Source organism: Cyclopterus lumpus, chromosome 10 (genome assembly GCF_009769545.1).
Source record: "Cyclopterus lumpus isolate fCycLum1 chromosome 10, fCycLum1.pri, whole genome shotgun sequence".
NCBI classification, from domain to species: domain Eukaryota; kingdom Metazoa; phylum Chordata; class Actinopteri; order Perciformes; family Cyclopteridae; genus Cyclopterus; species Cyclopterus lumpus.
This window is the reverse complement of record NC_046975.1, coordinates 16,262,676-16,282,833: the sequence shown is the minus strand read 5'-3', so window position 1 is coordinate 16,282,833 and position 20,158 is coordinate 16,262,676. Positions and strand designations below refer to the sequence as shown.

Here is a 20,158-nt window from a genome sequence, read left to right as displayed (position 1 = left end):
TATTTGACGTCACGGTGTCTGAGAGGGGGAACTTAAATGTGCGACTAGACTAGCCGGGTGAGGAGGGGGGAGGATGGGGGAGAGGGGAGGGAAGAGGGGGTTGAAATAAATGAAATCAAACGGAATGCAGAAGGGTGCGCTTGCGCGGAAGTCACAAACAGAATTAGAATCAATATTCCCAATTCTGAAGGATATGTGTGTGTGTGTGTGCGTGTGAGTGTTTGTGTGTGTGTGTGTGTTGGTTTTAGACATATTGTGGGGGTTGCTCCTCTGCTTTAGAGAAGTATAATATTCTCTTTACAGCAGTCCTTCAAATGATACACTGCGTGTAGGTTTTTTTCAGTTTCTTCCTGCATTCAGGTATGGTAACATTGGGTAAATGACATTGGGTAATATTAGAGATGCAGAGCCTGCCCGTGTTGTGATTTAAACTGATTGTGTTCGCTGTTTAAATGCTTATTATGGCGTCCATTGATGTGTGGTAACTCCTTTGGTTGTTTTTATGAAGCGGTTCCTTGTTAATCGGGTAGTGGGTGACGATGAGGCAGCGCCACTTTTGGCAACGGGTCCCACTTTCACGGTCACACAGTGTCCTCAGTTGCCCGTCTTCCAGTCTGCACGTTAGGATTATTATGTGTACACGCTCATTTAATAACAAATAAAAAAAAAATACTTCGCATGTGGAACTTTTGCAGGCATAGACTGATGACCCACATCCCCCATCTCAACCCCCCACTCTCTGCCAAGACGTGGTTCTCTAACTTGCTCCCCCCAATATTCCCATTCACAAGCACACATACACACACACACACACACACACACACACACACAAACACACATACACACACATACAGCCAAGATACTAAGATGGCGCCTTAATCAGTGTCAAGTTCAAGTGACTCCTACTAGTCTGATACAAACAGCATGGCAAACAGTGTCGGCTATATGCGTAAAGATGCAGGAAGCACAACAACAGGGTGATAATAATCAACGTGGCAGTCTGAAAGTCGCTTTTCATAATGATTTTTTTAATTTCAGTCAAAATTTCTGTTCACATTTCTTCATAAATAGTTGGTAAAACAAATCAACCAACATACAGTAGCCTAAAAAGTACACGGAACCTGTGCCTCTGGTAGCTAAATAGGCTAACGCATAGGCCTGCTGTTGTAACATGGTTTGCCTCAATGTGGCACAGTGACAAAGTTCATCAGTAAAACATGTTGCTCTTCAGGAATAACTTGGAGTGCGACCCATTTCTCTCAGAAAGTGTTACAACATCACATTCTAGCTGTGTCAGGTATTCTTCGCTGACCTCTGGACATGGGGCAGAAAGGTGGTGGGAATAAGAAAAAGTACTTCATTTAAATTAAGGTATAGAAAATAGCATATAAAACATATATTCCTTAAATTATTTAAATAAACTTATTTCATATATCACTGTCACGAGGTACCGTTTTTTTTACATTTTATTTTAAAAGTAGTGCTGGTGGTCTGAAATTGTTCTCGTATGAGTACAATATACTTTGTGTATGCATAATATTTAATTCTTGAGAATAGGTTACAATGCAATGCTGTAACTCTTTATGCCACTGAACGTATTCTCCCCTCCCCCCCACACCCCAACCCACATAGATCTAGAATTCCTTCCACTAAATTTTGTTAAACACAAAAAAGTCATCTTGACAAGTTATTCACACAAAACAAGCAAATGTGTAATCAAACTGCTCTATATGCAACACCACAACAAATAACACGCTTAGTTTCACAGAAGAATTACATTTAAAACAATGCAAGCTGACAGACAAAAAAACTTTTTTTTATTTTTGAAGATACTGTGTTGTGACAGTTCCATTGTTGCCGATGCACACATTTAAACATACTTGCACAAAGACATTGCTGGAACTATAAAGAGTGCCATATTGGCGCATATATTTGGGTGCTTGACCCGAATTTGAAATACTCAAAATGCTGTCACCTTGATTTGGAAATCATGAACTTCACACACTCGTCTAAGACCTGTATAGGAGTGCAATAGGCTGATGGGTTTATTCTTTTTTTCAGTATTGAGTTTATGCTACGAATTGACATCTATTTCTGATTCTATAAACGTAAAATACACAAGAAGGTTTAAATTTAACCAAAAATAAAGATATCAACAGAACCGTTTTATAGCTTCTCAGCTCAACTGAACTCAGTTCTACAAAGTCAATGATTTACATGTCAATGGTCTCATAAAGAAAATAAAAGTGACGGAAATATCTGCATTATATATAGACAAATCCATAATATTCATATAGATGATTTCTTCGATCCAAATAAGACACATATAGGCCTATTGGTTAAAAAGAAAAAAACAGAAGGATACAATCGTGATGTTGGAGATTTAGAGTTTATCATTTGTTCAATGTTAAGCTGGTTATGACCAAAACTGTACAGTTCTTGTTAGAAAACATTTCCATAAATATCATTTAAGTTTCAGAACTTAAACCCATAATTAAATTACAAATTGATAAATATGGCATCATGGATATGTATTTACAACGGTATTAACAAAAGGCAACGTTATATTCAACGGTAACAATCGTAACCTAATACCACATTTCTCCACCTGAAAACGGACGTTGACAATAGATTCGACCCCATCAAACAAGGAAATACATTCACGAGTATAATATTTATTTAGGATTTTTTTTTCTGTGTTCAAGTTCATGACAAAGACTTTGGCACGTTTCTTAAGACTGTTTGAAGTTCCAACAATCAATTGAAGAGGCGACAATAGCGCGTCACCGTCATATAAAACAGCTTGAAATAATCTTCCTTTTTATTCTTTTTTTTAAATAAAAATTTGAGAAAATACATAAAATGAAAAATAAAACATTTTTTCTGTAAACTAAAAGATAAAAAAAAATGTATTTATACTGAGAAAGTATTACGTTCTATTTATTCGTGATTTTTATTTGATTTCCTCAAAACTGCGGAATAAACGTCAAATTTCGTGATCCTGAGAACGGACGTGGCCTGCTTGGTGCTGGCTTTTGCTCTCATCTCCTGTTGTTGTTGTTGTCCCAATCCCATGTGTGTGTGTGTGTGTGCGTGTATGTGTGTGTGTTTGTGTCTGATAGCGTGTGTGTGAGTGTATGTGTGTGTATTAGGGTGTGTGAAGAGGACAAGAATAGTGTTTAAGGTTTTTTATCCTCGTTAATCTTCAACCCTGTGGTCCACATTGAGAGAGGGTTTGTTCTTCTGACTTCAAACGTACCATTCATTAAAGTTGGGTGCCAGTCCTTCGCTGTGACCAGACGTGTTTTGCACGGCTAACGGCGGTGTTTTTGTCGGATCTTCGGTGCTGGCGGACACCAGCACAGGCGGTGTGGACGACTCGTATCCAGAGCTTGCTGCTGGAGACGATTCAGATCCTTGAGACTCATGTACCTGCAGAAATAATAGAGAGAAAATAATGAGTCACTCCAACAAACGTGCGGTATTAATTTGTGCCCCAACAGTGCCTTTAAAGTGACGCGGTAGAAGTGTGTTGGACTTAAATGCGGATTAACTCAGGAATTTATAGAGCTAGTAAACACACAGGCAACTTGAAACCGGCACGGCAACTTCCAAACTGCAAAACATATCCACATCAATGAGCCAGTAATGTGGACCTCAAAATGTAGTTTATTTTAAAGTATGTGATTTAAAAAAATAAATAAGTCAATGATGAGAGAACATTTAAACGTTTTTTTTTTTCTCTAAACCGCTTACTTTTAACAAGGCGAAAAGGCTTGAAGCTGTGGATCAAAGAGTGACAGACGTGGAATATTCACAACTCATTCACTGACACGTTTCGATCGTTTAATTGAGAGTTAAAGTGGATACTAACATCGATCTTGCGCAATGTGACAGTGCTATACAACGTCTTCAGAATTGCCTGAAGTTGTGATAGTCCATGTCTGTGGCAGTAGAGGAGGCGGGGTGGGGGGGTGGGGTGGGGGGGATGTGGGGGGGGGGGGGGGGGGGGGAGTGTGTGTCTGTGCGTGTTAATGTGTTTAAGGAGTAATGAAGACGTTAATTACCTTCATGTGTTTCCTGAGAGAGCTGGGGTGTGTGTATGACTTGTCGCACACTTTGCAGATGTATGGCTTGTCTGATGTGTGCACATGCATGTGCTTTTTCCTGTCGCTGCTGTTGGCGAAGCGTCTGTCACAGCCGTCAAATTCACACTTAAACGGCTTCTCACCTGCAGGATTAAACACACACACACACACACACACACACACACACACACACACACACACACACACACACACACACACACACCATGAATTACTACCCCAATGGTCAGCACAAACAAACTCCCATTGTAACACCACCTGTAAACCCGAAGCACCGGAGATGTAAATTGTCTGCAGCCTATTATATAACGAGAGTAACCTACATTTTTTGGGGGCGACATGGATACAGCTCCACTACTGCACTCTCTGCTCTGTCAGGCTTTATTTATTCAAGAGGCCTGCTCCTTCATGCTACTGCTGGCCTGCCCTGTCTGCTTTTATAGTAAACACTGAATCAACAGGGTATCTTCTGCACTATGGGATGGCTGAACGAGGGCGAGAATTATGAAACAGAGCCAGGATCTGATTATTTAGGATTGTACATGACGTCCAGAAAGCCCATCACTTTTAATGAATAGGCTAATATAGCTGAACTACTGTATCAAATGAGTAAAGTACCATACATATATATATAAATATATCTTTATATGTCGTAGCATAAAAGCTACTAGCATTTTCTGAGGGGTAACACAACATAATCACCTGTTCTGTATTATTGATCCAACACTCGTTTTTAGCTGTGTGTAGAATTGATACAGAATAAACTACACTCTGGACAATGTGGGAACTGTTCGCCATAGTAAAGTGGGTCCAAGTTCTCAGATAGGTTCTTGTAAACAACATAAACATTTTTGTTTTTTTCCGGAGCACTCTGAAACATACACACAATTTCTATTCCGAATAGCTTCGCTTGGCTAAATGTTGTTTTACGCACGCGGCGCCGTGGCCTCGTCGGTGCCTACCTGTATGTGTCCTTTTGTGGATTTTCAAATTCTCCGATCTGGCGAATATTTTCCCACATCCGGGGAACGGGCATGGGAACGGTTTCTCGCCCGTGTGCACACGGATGTGGTTGACGAGTTTGTACTTGGCCTTAAAAGATTTCCCTTCTCTCGGGCAGTCCTCCCAAAAGCAGATGTGGTTGCTCTGCTCGGGGCCGCCGACGTGCTCCATGGACACATGAGTGACCATCTCGTGCATGGTGCTGAACGTCCTCTCGCAAGTCTTTTTGGGTCTGTTCATCTGGTTCTCGTCAATCCATTTGCAGGATAATTCTTGTTTAATCGGTTGCCTCATGTATCTAAAGAAGGCCCCGGGACCGTGGTGTGTGGGCACATTCATCCCCATGTTCATGTTGATAGGATGGCTGTAGTTGTGGAGCTGAGTCCCGTAGGGGTCCGTCCGAGGGCTCGCAACCGGACGATACGGATCAGGTCTTCCGAAAATGTCCCCGCGTAAGCCAAGATGCATTTGGCTGTTAACTACGTGTCCACTCGGCGAAGAGTGGCTCATCCCCTGGTCGTGAAGTCCTGGAAACAACAGATGTCCGGGGTTATCGGTGATCCCCGGCGGCCCGTGGAGGCTCCCCGCCGAAGCTGCAAAGATCCCATGCTGGGCGCTCGGCGCTGTGGACTCTCCGACACCCCGGTTCCGGAACAGAAAGTCCCGTGTTGAATTGAACGCTCCCCCTCCGTACGAGCCCACCTGCCCGCCGTGAGTGTGTCCCAGGGCAGCTGCATATCCAGTGGCTTGCGGGGTGAAAGCAGACGTCTGACTGGAGGCGATATCGTGAGCCACGGGGCTGATTTTGAAAGCCGCGGAGTGGGGTGAATCGGTGAAGGGATTCAGTCCCAGACCCGGGTCTCTGTTCCCGATTTCGTGGTGCCGTGGTGTCCCGAAGCCCCCCACTCCTAACGATGCAAACTGCGGACCGCTATCAAGAAGCATAGTCATGAGCGTGAAGCAAACTTAGGGGACGGGAAGAAAAGAGAAAATAAAATTAAAATCCAGTGTAGCGGAGCGCGCAAGCTGCAGACACCGCGCCGAGATTTACCACGTTGAGCGAAAAATCCTAAAATAAAAAACAAACGGAGCCAAAACGGGAAAAATCCTATGCGTAAAGAGTTGGGAGAAAAAAACTCCCGTTGACTGCGATCCGTGAGAAAAGAGGATCAAACTTCCCCCCCTTTCCAGGCGGATGATGTCCTTGGACTGATAAAGTCAATCACTCACTCCCAGAACATAAATGAACTCGGGAGGCAGTGCTACGACAGCCAATCAGAGCCCGGCTACCCCTCAGACACGTGACTGCCATGGAGGGTGTTAATTGGCTAGATTTCTGGTGATTGGCATAGTTTGGTATTGAAGATGGCAGGTCGTCTCAATTGGTTTCATTTGATTGGCTCTTACCGGCATTATTTTGCAGGTATAACGGAGCACTCTAGCGCAGATCCTGGATATGTTATGTGTAGCGCATGACTTATGCAGCAACACGTGATCCATACTACTCAAGAAACTCCCAAGCAGTTTTATAAATAAGATACATGTTCTCGGTGCAGGCTATAATACCTATTGCAGGTTTTTAACAACTATATTCCATTCAAACTTCAAAGACCACTTGGGATATGTTATAGTAGCAGTTAACGAAGTTATTCTGCAACATAAAATACATTTGGTTTGCCATACGAAGTTTTTCTTCTCAAATGGAAGCTATTAAAACAACTTTTAATACATTTTGAAGGCAATCTTAACATTAGAAGGACTGTATATTTGACAAATATCAATTCATCTATCTATCTATATCGATCTGTAGTTTACTGTAATGTATATCGCATTGACTTATTTGTTTTATTTTCTCTTCCATGTGGCCAGTTTGGCTCTTATTAACTGAAAACTTGAATGTACTTGGCACAGATCCAAACTGTGGCTTTCTTGAAGCCGCTTGAAAGGGGAGGGGGTATTTTTTTGTGTGTGCAAAAAAAGCTCTATAGGGTGTAGACGGAGGAATAAAAGACAGAAAGAAAGATGGCAGTAATTGTAATATCCTGAGATTTTTTTCGCTCAGCCAAAATTCCGTGCCATTGAGCAAGTTTCACAGGGCTGCCGCTGACTCGCTGCAGGACACATACAATCTGATCAAGTTCAGAGACGCGCTGAGTGCTTCAAGCGGCGCTTTTTAACTCCAAGCCTTTCACATCCTTCCCCCTCAATCTGTCCCAGGAAGGAGCTCACATTCTTTATTTTAGGGGATCTGGACCAAGAAAAAAAAAAAGAAAAAAAGAAAGAAAAAACCTTCGAATCAGTCCTTCATTCTGCTTTCGCCCTCATCGCACCGCATTCACTCCACAACGTTTCCTCGAGAAAGAGTTATAGATGGAAAAGGTGAGTGTTCTTACTCCGTCGTCTTATGTGTTATTAACGGGGGCCACGAGGCAGGCCTGTGTGGATGTGTATGTTTACATCTACAGTTTATTATATTTATCCGGTGGAGGTTGCATTTAGTGTTCTTGAAGTGCCTGTCCACTGCTTCGGTTACTCATATGGTAATTTAATTGTTGCAAAGACCTAGACCTCTTTTTTTATGGCCGTCGTGCGTGCGCATTAGTGCAACACTTGCGCTTTTTGTACATAAGTTCGACAACTCATCTTGAAGCAAAACGACGAATGAGATTCAATTCATCTCATTTTCCTCCGTAAACTGCTCTCTCTCTCCCCCCATCTCCCGTTCTCTCTATTTTCCTGCCTGCCTGCCTCTCTCTCTCTCTCTCTCTCTCTCTCTCTCTCCCTCTCTCTCACCACGAAGGCATAGCCTCTCACAGTTTACTCCTCCCTTCACGCTCACACACTCGTCTTCTCACACCGCACACAGCATGCGCGTACACACGCATGCATTACGATCACGAGCGCGCGCACACACACACACACACATCACGGAGCCTACACACGCACGCACACACACGCACACACACACACGCACGCACGCACGCACACACACACACATGCACACACACACACACACACACACAGTTAACTGAGTGTGCCTACTGCAGTCTTGCAGTATGAGATTTATGGCGACCTTTGTAAACTTTCACAAGTGACAAGCAGCCTGTTAAGTTTCCCTGTATTCCCTCCATATTTTATTAGCTTGTTGAATCGTGAAGGCCCATACGCCACTTAAGGTTATGTGCTGTGTTTTTGGTTATCACAAGTAACATGGTTCAGATGAGTCACAAATGTTTGTGTGCGACAGAAAAGCAGCGTCGGCATGGGCTCTTGCTGAGAAAAAAGGGGAGCTGTCATCGACTAGGCCTAATGTAAAGCAACTGTTGCTTGAGAGTGGAATTTAAAACTATTGCAGACCGTTTGTGGTATACTGGTATTTAGTGAATATTTTATTATTTAATTAATCCTACAAATAAGGGATTTGGCGATTGGGGGCTTCAAAAACGCCTTTTCTAAATAAATATCTTCCACCAGCATCAAAACAAATAGAACATCGGGATTGCAGGAATATTGGGTCATATTTATTTTATTAATTTAAATTTCCCGTTTGAAAAATAAAATCTACCTCTTCCTGCCTGAAAGGAGCTGACTACCTTTGCGCATTAATGGATCTGCACTATTTTTTACTGGACAATAGAAAAAGGGGGAACCATAAAAGAGGCGGAAATACAGCTTCATAGACCTTTTTATAGAACTGGACTTTTGTTCCCCGTTTGTCTCACTCACGACAGACATTTCTTCCCCAGAATATTTTACATCACTCCTCGGGCCGCCCTTCACATTTCACCTCTATTTTTTCACTTATCTATCTAATTTAATTTAGCTAAAATGTATACTGCTATATTGTCTAGTTTTGCAACCACACGATTTTACATATTTATTTTAACCTTAATTTGAAAAAAAAGGATCAATGAATATACATCTATAACTAGACCTGTGTTTTGTTTGGCTCAAACGTCCGACACAGTATATTATCTTTAACGAGCGTTCAAATGTGGGCGTAATGCAACGTGCTATATTATAGCACGCTATTCCATCACGATGTATAATTTGATGATTTAGTTATCTCTGCAGGGATTACCTCATTGGGCGTTGGGATAGCCCATTGGTTATAACATAATCTTCTTCTAACTGAGCATGCGCGTTACCTTAAAATATCACAATATTGTAGTGTGCATACCTCTTTGACAGTAGGCCCATGCTGTCGGAAAAGAGCAGAACATAACCATCAGCCTAAATGGTAAACAACTCACATTTATACATCTATTCTAACTAGATATGTTGGGTAAATGATATTTAAGTGCATAAATTGATAAATAACATAGATGCATGATAATTATTGTTGAATATAAATAAATGTGACTGTATGACCGCCCAATCTTCTGTAAATATTTTTTTTACTCCAATGTTTATTAATTTATTTTTAGTCCATGTCTGGCCTAGCCTGCTTGGCTGCAGGCCGCTCATAGAAGAGTTTGTAGATTGGAAGTGAACTAAATAGAGAAATCTTCATCTCCCGAAAACAATGGCAAGAGCAAAGCCCAGAAGTACTTCCATTTCTCAAATACCACTCTATGTTTTCCGTACTACCTTTTTAAACAGGCAGAAAATGGTCAATGTTTCCCAACGGTACAGTTAAATGACTGATATCGTGATTCACAGTTTTGCTGAAATAGACATTGTTCTGCAGGATATTGCAGGTTTTTGCTTTGGTTTAATGTGCCAACTCCTTGATTTAAAAATACACCCTCCATGACACTTTTCTCGCTTCTCCTACATTCTGCAGAGCCCCCAACAGTATAAAGACTCAGGTTCTGGTCTACATTCATACCTTCCTCCAGTAGATGTTATAGACATTCTCAGAAGAAAATGCATCATGGCTCACATGTGTTTCAGCGAGAATACTGTTTGCATGCATCCTTGCTGTCTGCTTGTTTTCAGACTGCCTAATGTTTTCACAAAACAAGTATTATGCGTTGTATATTGATGCCTCAAATGTTATTGTAGATTTATGTACATGTAGCTGGTATTGACAATGAATTTGCCACCATAGACACTAGAGCTTTACATGATGGCAGTTTAAGTGTCTTGAAATTTCACAATGTAATGCTTGACTGTGTTGAAACGCTATCGGACATTTTGTTGTGCTGTGTGTGTGTGTGTGTGTTTGCTTTTTGCTTGTCATAGGAGAAACAGAAAAGTTGTACCATTTCATATTTTCTTCATATTGTGAAGGTTTATACAGTACTTGCATACAGTACAAGAATAACAGCACAGATCGTCATCTATATTTCATACAGTATACGGTCAGTTGGGTCTGAGTGACTGCTATGTGCGAGTGTTTGCCTTCATGTGGCTGATGGAGAGGGCTAATTGACTTCTTGCTGTGATTTACTGGAGCATCTGTCTGCAAATGGACTCATCCCAAACCTGTTAATTCATCTAAATTTCATAAAGTCATGGCAAGACTGTGCACTGCCATCCCTCCTCAATTATAATGTATCATCACTCCTAAACACTGATGCATGCAGTTGTTTCAATGTACACACACACACACACACACACACACACACACACACACACACACACACACACACACACACACACACACACACACAGGTTGTACATATTTATCAACATATTAACTTTGTGTCCGTCACACACACACAATTGTGGATACTTGAAATGATTTCATGCTCCCTATCCTTTTCTCTTTATTTTTATATTTGTATTTATATTGCCACATCTGGTGTTTTATTGCTATTACTGGTGATTGTTATTCTCACTGGGAACAGTTCATCATGTTTATCGCCTTTTTGCAAAAAGTTGTCCCAAAAAGGCGATGCCCGTTATTCTTTGTTTTCTTCTGTAAATGTATTTATTAATTTAACAGGTAGAATGAAATACAATGAAAATTAAGGACATGCACGTTAATCCAAATAAATCTTCTAAAGAAATTAAATTAGCTTAACTTTCAGTCCAGTCTTTAACATGGCATTATACTGCAACTCTTCCATTAGTTTTCTATTTAATTTAATTTCTGCATTTCACCCTTCGTCATTCATGTGTTCCACAGTCACTGTACGGAGATTGACGGGGATCTTATGGATGTAAAGAGTATCCTCTGACATGTGTGTTTTGATAGTTGGGAGTGATATTTTGTGTACAACAGTCACTAGGATTTTGTCTGGCCTGTCAAGCAACCAACATAAATGGCTGCACTCATAAAGCTGGAGGGTTGGGAGGGATTGCAGATGTCAAAATGTTAAATTACAATGTCAATATTTAAGCTTTATGTTTCCAAATTTAAAATGCAACAGTGTCACGGATTTGGAGTGTTTTATCACAATAAACTAATAAGTCTACTGGAAAGACGTTATAGTAACATGACAAGTCATCAACTAATACATAGATGTTTGCATGTCTTGGCTATACTATTATAATTGTATTGTTTATCGTTGTGAAGCTAACCACACAACTAACATTTATTCCATGAAATAAACATTTTGTTCAAGGTATTTGGCACATTCTGAACATTTACAATGATATTACTTATTAGAATTCCACAGTATTCCAGTGTTTATTATAATTATTTTAATTAAGTCATGACCCCATTAGGGGTCACTTAAATATTCTTAGTCCTTGATAAACATATTACAGTATAAGCTGCTGATATGAAACAGACTGTGAGTGTTATTGAAAAGGTGAGCTTGAACAGCCCACAGAATCAGTATATCATAAAAGAAATATTCCATTTCTTCTTTGACAATCTGGTTACGAATGAGGAACTGGAATGATGTGGGGTGTCCTTTCTGCTTTCTGAATGCCAGATTGGAAACTTTTGGTGTATTGGCCTTCAACCCTCAATCATTTTCGGAAAAGCATCGGGTTAAAGGTTGACAAACATGAGCGTCCATTACAATCATGGCGGAATTAGGCCAGTTCTGGGCATGTCTACTATTTTGCGGCACTTAATGTCAAGTGGGCCCCTTGCTTTGTCTCTGCCTAGGATCCACTGCAGGTGACGTCAGCATAACAATGCCGTAAAGGATTTTTCCCCCCTTCTTTTTATTTTCTGTTGAACATTCTGCCAGAAATAAGGGGGATTCCCCACCGTAAACCTATGAATTGCAGTTTAGAGCCACGTCGCGTATATTGCAATAAAAGCAACAGATGAGGGCATTTTGGCTAAAGGGGTCTTGAAGAAAGTGCGCTGATAGAATCGGACGTGCAGAAATATGTGGCGCAACAGAGGAGCGTGCAGAGCTGCAGGCTGCTGTCCTCACAACACCCCAAAGTAAGAAAGTTGACCAGAGTTGCAGGAACAGTGGAGCCACTGCTGTTGGTCACGTTTCATGTCCCCATTTACATTTGTACATACGTGCGAGCCTGCAAGACGCATGGTGCACTTCAGATGGTTATTCATTTATTAAAGCTGAATGTAAAAGAGTGTACGTGTGCAAATGGCTCACATTTAAAATAATGCACCCTGCTCTGAAGTATTCCCCACAGTGAACTAAATAATCTGAATTAACTTCCTTCCTGTAAAATGATCATGATATTATTGTGTTGTTGACAAGATGAACAACTTGTTGCTTTATCAAAGTTTTTATTTTTGTCTGGCCCATATAAATAAAAAATTACGCCAAAAAGTACGTTTACCTCAATGAGAGCTCATAACTATATATTACATTTCAGAAACAATAATACTGCGTTACACTGTTTGGTCATACAGGCTAAATTAATTTTCATTCTGTTGAAATACATTTCCTGTATTTCTCACCGTTTTCAAACTCCACTCCAAATGAGATTCTTCTTGACAATAATTGGGCTGGACACGCTCTGCAGCCTCTGTGCTCTGCTTGCAGCAGGAGTTGGACATTTGCTTTGGCACGATTTAACTCCAGCCATATAAAAGGCGGTCGAGAGACTGTGATAGTCTTGTGTTTTGCCCAATGTCTGCATTTAATCGCTCGGCTTAGATGCCATTACGCTTCATATTTATCATATGTAGAGATTTAGAGAAGGGGTCTCACGAGAAGGCGGCTGGAGTTAAAGAGGCGTTTGCAAGTATCGCGGCACATTTCAAAGCGTTTTCTCTGCGATATTTGAAAACGGAGTCGTGCGGTGAACGCCTGCGTGTCCCTTTTAAAACAAACCCAGCGCCTGTCAATCACGGCGCATTCCAACCAATCCCAGAGCTCCCTTTTTAAAAGCAGGTTTGCCTGCTGTGCTTTTATATTGCACCATGGCCTGTTTCGAAGCATTTTTACTACCACGGTTATTGCCACAAATCAAGAGGGCAAAGTGAACGGCATGGGGACTCACACCAACTTTAACGAAACTGAGTCTGGTTCCTACTTCTGCGAAGTTCACGGCCAAGAATTGCACACGCAGATGACACACAGAGAAGGAGAATGGAGAGAGAACTTGTATCCTGAGTGCTGAATTGGGTGATTTTGCAAACTCATAGCCAAACTCACAACAAAACATGACAAGCCTTTCGAGGTTTAGTGGCTGCCCTCTCTCTTGCGTCAACCCCGGGGAGAGCAATACTGAACCCAGCGTGGTGCTGCCACCTTTGGCAGGAGAGCACATGGGACTCCCCACTGGCAGTTCCTTAAAACTCTGCCCCTCGCACAATTTGCGAGACTACCCCGAGACGAGGTCCAGTGCATATGTTGACCATTCGGTTCCCAATTTTTCAGACTCTGGATACCACAGCCACCGGTTAGAGCACAGCCCTAGGGGCATTATCATTGGAGGCAATCTTTCTGGAGCCGGCATGCCACCCGTCACTGATCAACTGGCATCAAGAGCAAACCAACATGGCGGGATTGGAAGGTATCGTGACTTCACTGGCTACAGAGACAACAGAAGCCATGCTTTTTTCTCCAGTTATCAGGAGCAGGCCCACACCTCCACCGACGCATCTCGAGATTTCGGCAGCCAGATGATGCTGAGTCTACCTGGGGACCTCCTCAGCCGGACTCACCCCTATGGCCAAACTATCAACCCCAAGGGAAACAGCCAGCAACTTGTCTCACAATTCCTGGGTCTGTACAAACCCCTCAACATGGCTATTCAGCGTGGAGGAGGCGACGCTTTCCTCAGGTGCTCGACGCAAATGGTGAAGCATGAGCTCGTGTGCAAGTGGTGTGACGACCAAGAGGGGGCTGTGAAGCTGTCTTGCTCCAGAGCCTTCGGGACCATGTATGAACTTGTCACCCATGTGACAGTGGAGCATGTCGGAGGACCAGATCACTCTGAATATGTCTGTCACTGGGAGAATTGTGCGAGGGACAGGAAGCCGTTCAAAGCCAAATACAAGCTGGTGAACCACGTCAGAGTCCACACAGGGGAAAAGCCCTTTCCCTGCCCCTTTCACGGCTGTGAGAAAGTTTTTGCACGATCAGAGAATCTTAAAATCCACAAGAGGACTCACACAGGTTAGTTAATAATCATACTAAAGCACATCATTTGTTGATGGTAGTAATAATTATAATAATATTGATGATGATATTGTTAATTGTACATTTTTGCAAATGACATTTAAAAAAAAAGAATGGTTCGTTTTTTTTTTTTAAACCTTCAACACAAACGATTTAATTACTATTTATGAGATTTGCAGTGTTTATCTGTGTTAACATATATTTTTTATTTTTCATTTCACGGATTATGGAAGTTTGCCAATTCTGTCACATTATTATTATTATTATTATTATTATTATTATTATTATTATTATTATTATTATTATCGTTATTATTACTATTATTAATAATAAATACACATTGTTTTTGTTATTATCACACTATGCTGGATTATTTAGGCCTACATTTTTCTAAGAATATTGTTATGCAAAGCTTCTCTCGCTGCCTCTTGCCGTCTCTGTTATTGTCTGCGTGTGTTTCAGGAGAAAAGCATGTGCAGGCTTCCTGCAGGCACCACAGATGAGTAGCAGTAGGCAGTTACAAAGGAATATAGTTTGCAGGCCTAGTGGTTAGGGTGCCTCTCCCACTTCATTCAGTGAAATTATTAAATAAATGCCGGGACACCGGAGAGTTGTGACGTAGCCGTTACGCTGTTTCTGCCTCCCAGGGACTCATCTTCCCCTGTGCGCAGGAACACTAGCAGAGCACATCACACTGTGATGTAGTAGGAAATAAAAAGGTGAGCAAACGAATGACCTGTCAGCAAAATGAAATGGTTAGCAATTTAAACAAAACGAGTCACGTTTCCTTATCCTCGTTACATCACTGTTGCCACATAAATGTTATCATGAGATGCATTTAATTTGAGAACTGACTTTCTTGGGCCTTTCCTTTTATGCCCCATTTGAGCACACCAATATCATCTGCAAAAAGGATTTACAGTGCAATCTCATTTTAATCTTATCTCTCACACACACTTCAGGGATTGCATGAACGTGATCTCACAAGGTGTAATCATGGAATGCCGGCATTTCAATTGAAATTATAATTAACGAATGAAGTGAATGGTCCTCGGAGAAAGAGGGAAGCTGGAGATTAAAAACAATATTTATTAGGCAACCCCTTTTACTTCTGGTGTTACATTGTTTTACTAATGAAAGCAAAGAGAATAGAGACAGAAAAGGGGACGCTTAATGGCATTTCTTATTACTGCACATGCGTACTGTTGCTAATTAGACTTAATTTATGTCAGACAAATATAATAACATTTCTTTGACATTCCGAAAGATAGACACACGTTAACACACAGGCCTGCAAAATGAAGATTTAAGAGCAACTATTACAGTGTTATTTATGAGTCCAGCTCTTCCTGGTTGTGTGTGCGCAGCTGTGTCCAATGTTGTGCGAGGAGATCAATTAGCATCTTGATAGCCATAAGTCATTCTATGATGATAACTCCATTTAAACAAATATGTGCATTTGCTATCGCAGGTTCATCATAAGATAATGCATGTTTAACTGCAGTCTGGTGGATTTAGTCCGCAGACTGCCTCACTTGTTGCAATCAGGCCTGCACCAGCTTTAAGTAGTTTGAACTCAGTAATTTCATACTACTCAGAACAGTCCTAGTTTGCATAACACAAAAAGACATGGCATTTGAAAACCACTTTTATAGTCAAGGTAAAAAGCGACTGTGTTTCATGAGTCACAGGGTGAACGCATGGGATTTAGATTCCAGTCGTTTCAGTGATGTGCATTTTTTTATTATTCTGCAGACTCACTTTTCCTAAAACATGGTGGGATGCGGACATATAGGCACATCATTATTAGCATATTCGGCCAGAGAGAGAGAGAGCATGCACGGGCCTGTACGTCTTTTCGTAACTCGCCGTCATTTCTCTCTTTGAACGTTTAGGTGAAAAACCTTTTAAATGTGAGTTCGACGGCTGCAACCGGAGGTTTGCGAACAGCAGCGACCGAAAGAAGCACTCTCACGTGCACTCCAGTGACAAACCCTACATGTGCAAGGTCAGGGGCTGCGACAAGTGTTACACCCACCCGAGCTCCCTGCGAAAGCACATGAAGCTCCACTGCAACAAGGCCCACGACGCCAAAAGCGATGACGCGCGTCCCGGTGACGGGGGTCCCATCGCGGAGGCCAGGTCAACCCGAGTGCCGGATGGAGCCCACACCAGCCCTCCTCACCCGCCCACATCGACTCAAGATGTCCCCCTGTCCCCAGCGAGTCGAGACGAGTCGACCCCGAGGTCACGTTTCCATCACACGTTTGAAAGCAGTTTGGACTACTCCACACACAGGTCACAGCCCCTGCTGGACCCTTTGTTGCTCCAGAGAGGCAGCTACAGGGCCCAGTCCTCCCAGTACCCCTGCGGCCAGACAGGTCACACTTTTGCCCAGAGCTCAAGGACTTTCCCCTCCACTTCTCCCTTTCAGAAAAGTATTGTCAATGGATGGTACACATGCCACAGCGGCGTGGACTCGTTCCCAAAGCAATGTAACAACATCCCGTCTCTTTGAGCTGCTGTTGGGACACATGCGGCAGAGCAGCATTCTTTTCGAGCATGTTTTTCCACGTACACCTGTATCTCTGCGACTCTTGTGTATTTTCTATGGATGTTGTATCAAATATTTCGTCAAGTCATCCTATTTGAAATTGCGAAATGTGCCGAGCTTTATTTGTTGTTGTGAGGCCTGTTTGGTTGGGGTTGGCTTACAGCCCATAGCCACATGCACCCCACAGTGGGTTCTAGGAACTTCTACAAAGTGTATATGCCTAATTGTTCGCTGTGTTGCGTGATTATTAAAGATATCTATCTTAAGTGAGACGGATTTTATGGAAATCTGCGTGTTGAGTCCTCTGAACTTACTGGAAAGTAAAATGGGGACGTCTTGCTGAATGTAGCCCTAAGTGTAGGGGTCTTTGTTGAATGTAAACTATAGCTGTAATGTATGTCGGGAAGGTAGAAACATTATTCATGTCTTTATGTAGCCTACGTCACAATATGACATTTCAGAAAAATCTCTTAAGTCAAGTTTGAAGCGCGAACAAGCCCACGCGTGATGGGCCTGAAGCAGATTCGTCTGTAATTAAAATACTGCGAGGCTCAGTAGGTTTTTTTCTCCCCTTGATTAAGTTTCACTATTCGCCCCATTTTCATAACACATTCGTTTTCTTGTTGGTATTATGTATATTTCACATTTCTGTGCAAAGTAAGACCAGTGTGAGCTCAAACCATGGTGTTCGTGATATGATGAAAACGTTTAATTAGCATACAGTTCTACTGTACATAAGCCTACTGTATACTTAATTATGTATTCTATATTTTATTAAAGTGTCTATATTCTCTTTGATCAGGCATGTGTGGTTAAACCCAATCAATGCATTTTCATCACTTTTTAAAATTGTATTTCTAATTATATCTTTTTTTAATGGCTCACGACACATCTGCAGGTTTGCAATTTTGTGCAATAATGCACCGCCTGGTTACGGCGGCAATGTCTCACGTGCATATTTCGTGTTATATAAGTCAGGAACTGGGCAGGACTTTATTACATTGGTTTGACCGAGCTAAATCTTCTAAGAAGTGAACAGTAACGTAACATTTTTTCGATTATTATTATTATTATTAGTCGAATCTGGCAAAAATAAATAAATGTGATGGTCAAAAACCAAACGGCCCTCTCAACTAAATAGCGCCCAGTTTTTCATCCATATTTTAGTTTTCTTAACTGCGTCATGAGCGTTTTGTGGCACACAGGTGTATTTGCCTCAAGGTCACGCGCATTCTGTCTTTCAATAAGGCGCGTTCTCTTGTGCCGTTTGCTTCCACTTCAAGACAATTTAGCTGATTTCAGATCCTATTCATCAATTTTTAAAAAATATTTTCATTCGATTCCTGTCGCTCTCTGTCTTTCTGTCACTCACTCAAGCACACGCACACAATCGCGCGCACACACACACACACACACACACACTCACCTTGAAGGTAAGAAAGCCGCAAACACAAATGTGTCGCGTGTAGCCTCAACATATTGTATTGTATTCAAATAAATAAACACACCATTTTTACCACTATCATTATTATATTCATGCTCTAAAGAGACAACTTTCATTTAAGGCGAATGCATTCAAATAATTTGAAGATCCCCACTTTGTGTCTGAACTGATATTTTCGGGATTTCTCTGCTAAAAATCCCAATTTGTCACATGTATGTGGTGTTCTATTTCATTTTGCCCTTTCTAAAAGTTGGGAAAACACACAGTGAACTGTTTGCTTCACTCCACACTTTCAATAACATATTTGTTCATGTTTGCTTGTTTATTGTATACCTTCTGGGATGTGCATTTTAACAAACACCTCATTATTTTAGAGAAATAAGCTGTGCAGATTTCGTGTTCAAGCCTGTCTTTTTTTTCTCTGCAGAGCTTGAATCCAGTCTCACTATTAGTCCTGCAGAGCTAAAGTCCTCTGCAGCGAGTTATTATTACCATACATCATAAAAGGGTGAGTGAGTGAAAACTGAGTGACCAGGTTGCAGTACATGTTGTTGTTAAAGATGATGTACACAGTGAGAGTCTCTTGTATTCCCGCATTAGAAAGTACTGCAATAGCTTAATTATTGTGGAGGTCAGATGGGTCACAATTATGTTAAATACAGTAATAAAAAAAACTCTGCTCCGCTGCCACTAGCAAAGCTTTATACTGTGTACCTGTATGTATGGATGTCAGCATTTTATACCATTAAACATACAAATGGTGACTGCCTCTATATGTACCACTCTGCTTTACACATATCAAGAGGAAATCAGGTCAAAAGTGCATTAATTTGACATGTCTTTGAAATATATGCTATAGTGATCTGACAGCTAACAGGCTGTAATAAGGATGTTCTTTATTCCAGTGAAAGGATTTGATGGAGGGTCAGTTTGGCCACCAAAATACATGGGATGAATGCTCCAGACTGTATTAGAAGATTCTTCCCTCCAGTGTGGACCATAATAACACACTTTAGGCACTTTGAAAGTCCAGAACACTTAGAGTACGGTGCTGATATTTGCGCGACAAAATACAAGCATGATAGGTGCAAGACGCTGGTGTTATTTTGGTTGCAACATTCATCTTTCTGTATAAAAAAACCCAACATTTAATAGATCCCCAAGCAGTTTTAATCCTCTGTGCTACGAGTGAAACTTTACTCTGTAAGCACATCTTATCGGCTTACAGAGTAATTGTTCTCGAGATTTTTGCAAAGCTGTGATGAACTTGTTTGTGTTTTGTGTACTGGTTAAAAATATATGTTTCACATTATACTCATAAGGATACATCTTTAGTGACAGTCAGATATTTGTGATGACGCATTTTGATAAATCCCTTTTGAGTTTGACTGCAGTACTTTTTCACTTATAGCTTTCCATGAGGATTCTTTCTTAAAGCCATGCGCAAGTTTTAGTATCTGAATTTGTATCTGAATTTTGTTTAAATTACATTTTTTATAATTTATCTTTGTTAGTAATCAATGTGTACCATCAGTACTGCTCAGGTTGATACAGATGCTCATTTTCATGGAGCTGAAGATGTTGTGGTAAGGAGTGATAT

At 41.3% G+C, this 20,158-nt stretch overlaps 2 protein-coding genes across 3 annotated transcripts; one reads left to right on the top strand and one right to left on the bottom strand.

Moving 5' to 3' along the window:
- Positions 1–1,006: 1,006 nt before the first annotated feature.
- zic3 (zic family member 3 heterotaxy 1 (odd-paired homolog, Drosophila)) lies at positions 1,007–6,322 on the bottom strand. 2 transcript variants are annotated; one of them, XM_034543561.1, is made up of 3 exons: positions 5,069–6,322; positions 4,068–4,231; positions 1,007–3,432 (listed from the first exon to the last, which is right to left on the bottom strand). In XM_034543561.1, the coding sequence occupies exons 1-3, from the start codon at positions 6,057–6,059 to the stop codon at positions 3,250–3,252; spliced, it is 1,338 nt and encodes a 445-aa protein (XP_034399452.1). In that variant the 5' UTR covers positions 6,060–6,322; the 3' UTR covers positions 1,007–3,249. The 2 variants fall into 2 exon arrangements, with proteins under 2 accessions (XP_034399452.1, XP_034399451.1); XM_034543560.1 differs by having other exon boundaries at positions 3,250–3,432; positions 4,059–4,231; positions 5,069–6,059.
- A 7,277-nt stretch (positions 6,323–13,599) lies between these two features.
- On the top strand, positions 13,600–19,330 carry zic6 (zic family member 6). The gene is made up of 2 exons (XM_034543914.1): positions 13,600–14,557; positions 16,456–19,330. Exons 1-2 carry the CDS (start codon positions 13,600–13,602, stop codon positions 17,076–17,078), a joined length of 1,581 nt encoding a protein of 526 aa, XP_034399805.1. The 3' UTR covers positions 17,079–19,330.
- The last annotated feature ends 828 nt before the right edge of the window (positions 19,331–20,158 follow it).

What these genes read in the sequence shown, in the direction of transcription:
- zic3 (XM_034543560.1), bottom strand. Translation starts at nt 6,059, where the DNA reads ATGACTATGCTTCTTGATAGCGGTCCGCAGTTTGCATCGTTAGGAGTG. An exon ending in CCACAAAAGGACACATACAG is followed by an intron (nt 4,232 to 5,068) that starts GTAGGCACCGAC and finishes TTAATCCTGCAG; the next exon opens with GTGAGAAGCCGTTTAAGTGT. An exon ending in AACACATGAAGGTAATTAAC is followed by an intron (nt 3,433 to 4,058) that starts GTCTTCATTACT and finishes TTATTTCTGCAG; the next exon opens with GTACATGAGTCTCAAGGATC.
- zic6 (XM_034543914.1), top strand. Translation starts at nt 13,600, where the DNA reads ATGACAAGCCTTTCGAGGTTTAGTGGCTGCCCTCTCTCTTGCGTCAAC. An exon ending in CCACAAGAGGACTCACACAG is followed by an intron (nt 14,558 to 16,455) that starts GTTAGTTAATAA and finishes TTGAACGTTTAG; the next exon opens with GTGAAAAACCTTTTAAATGT.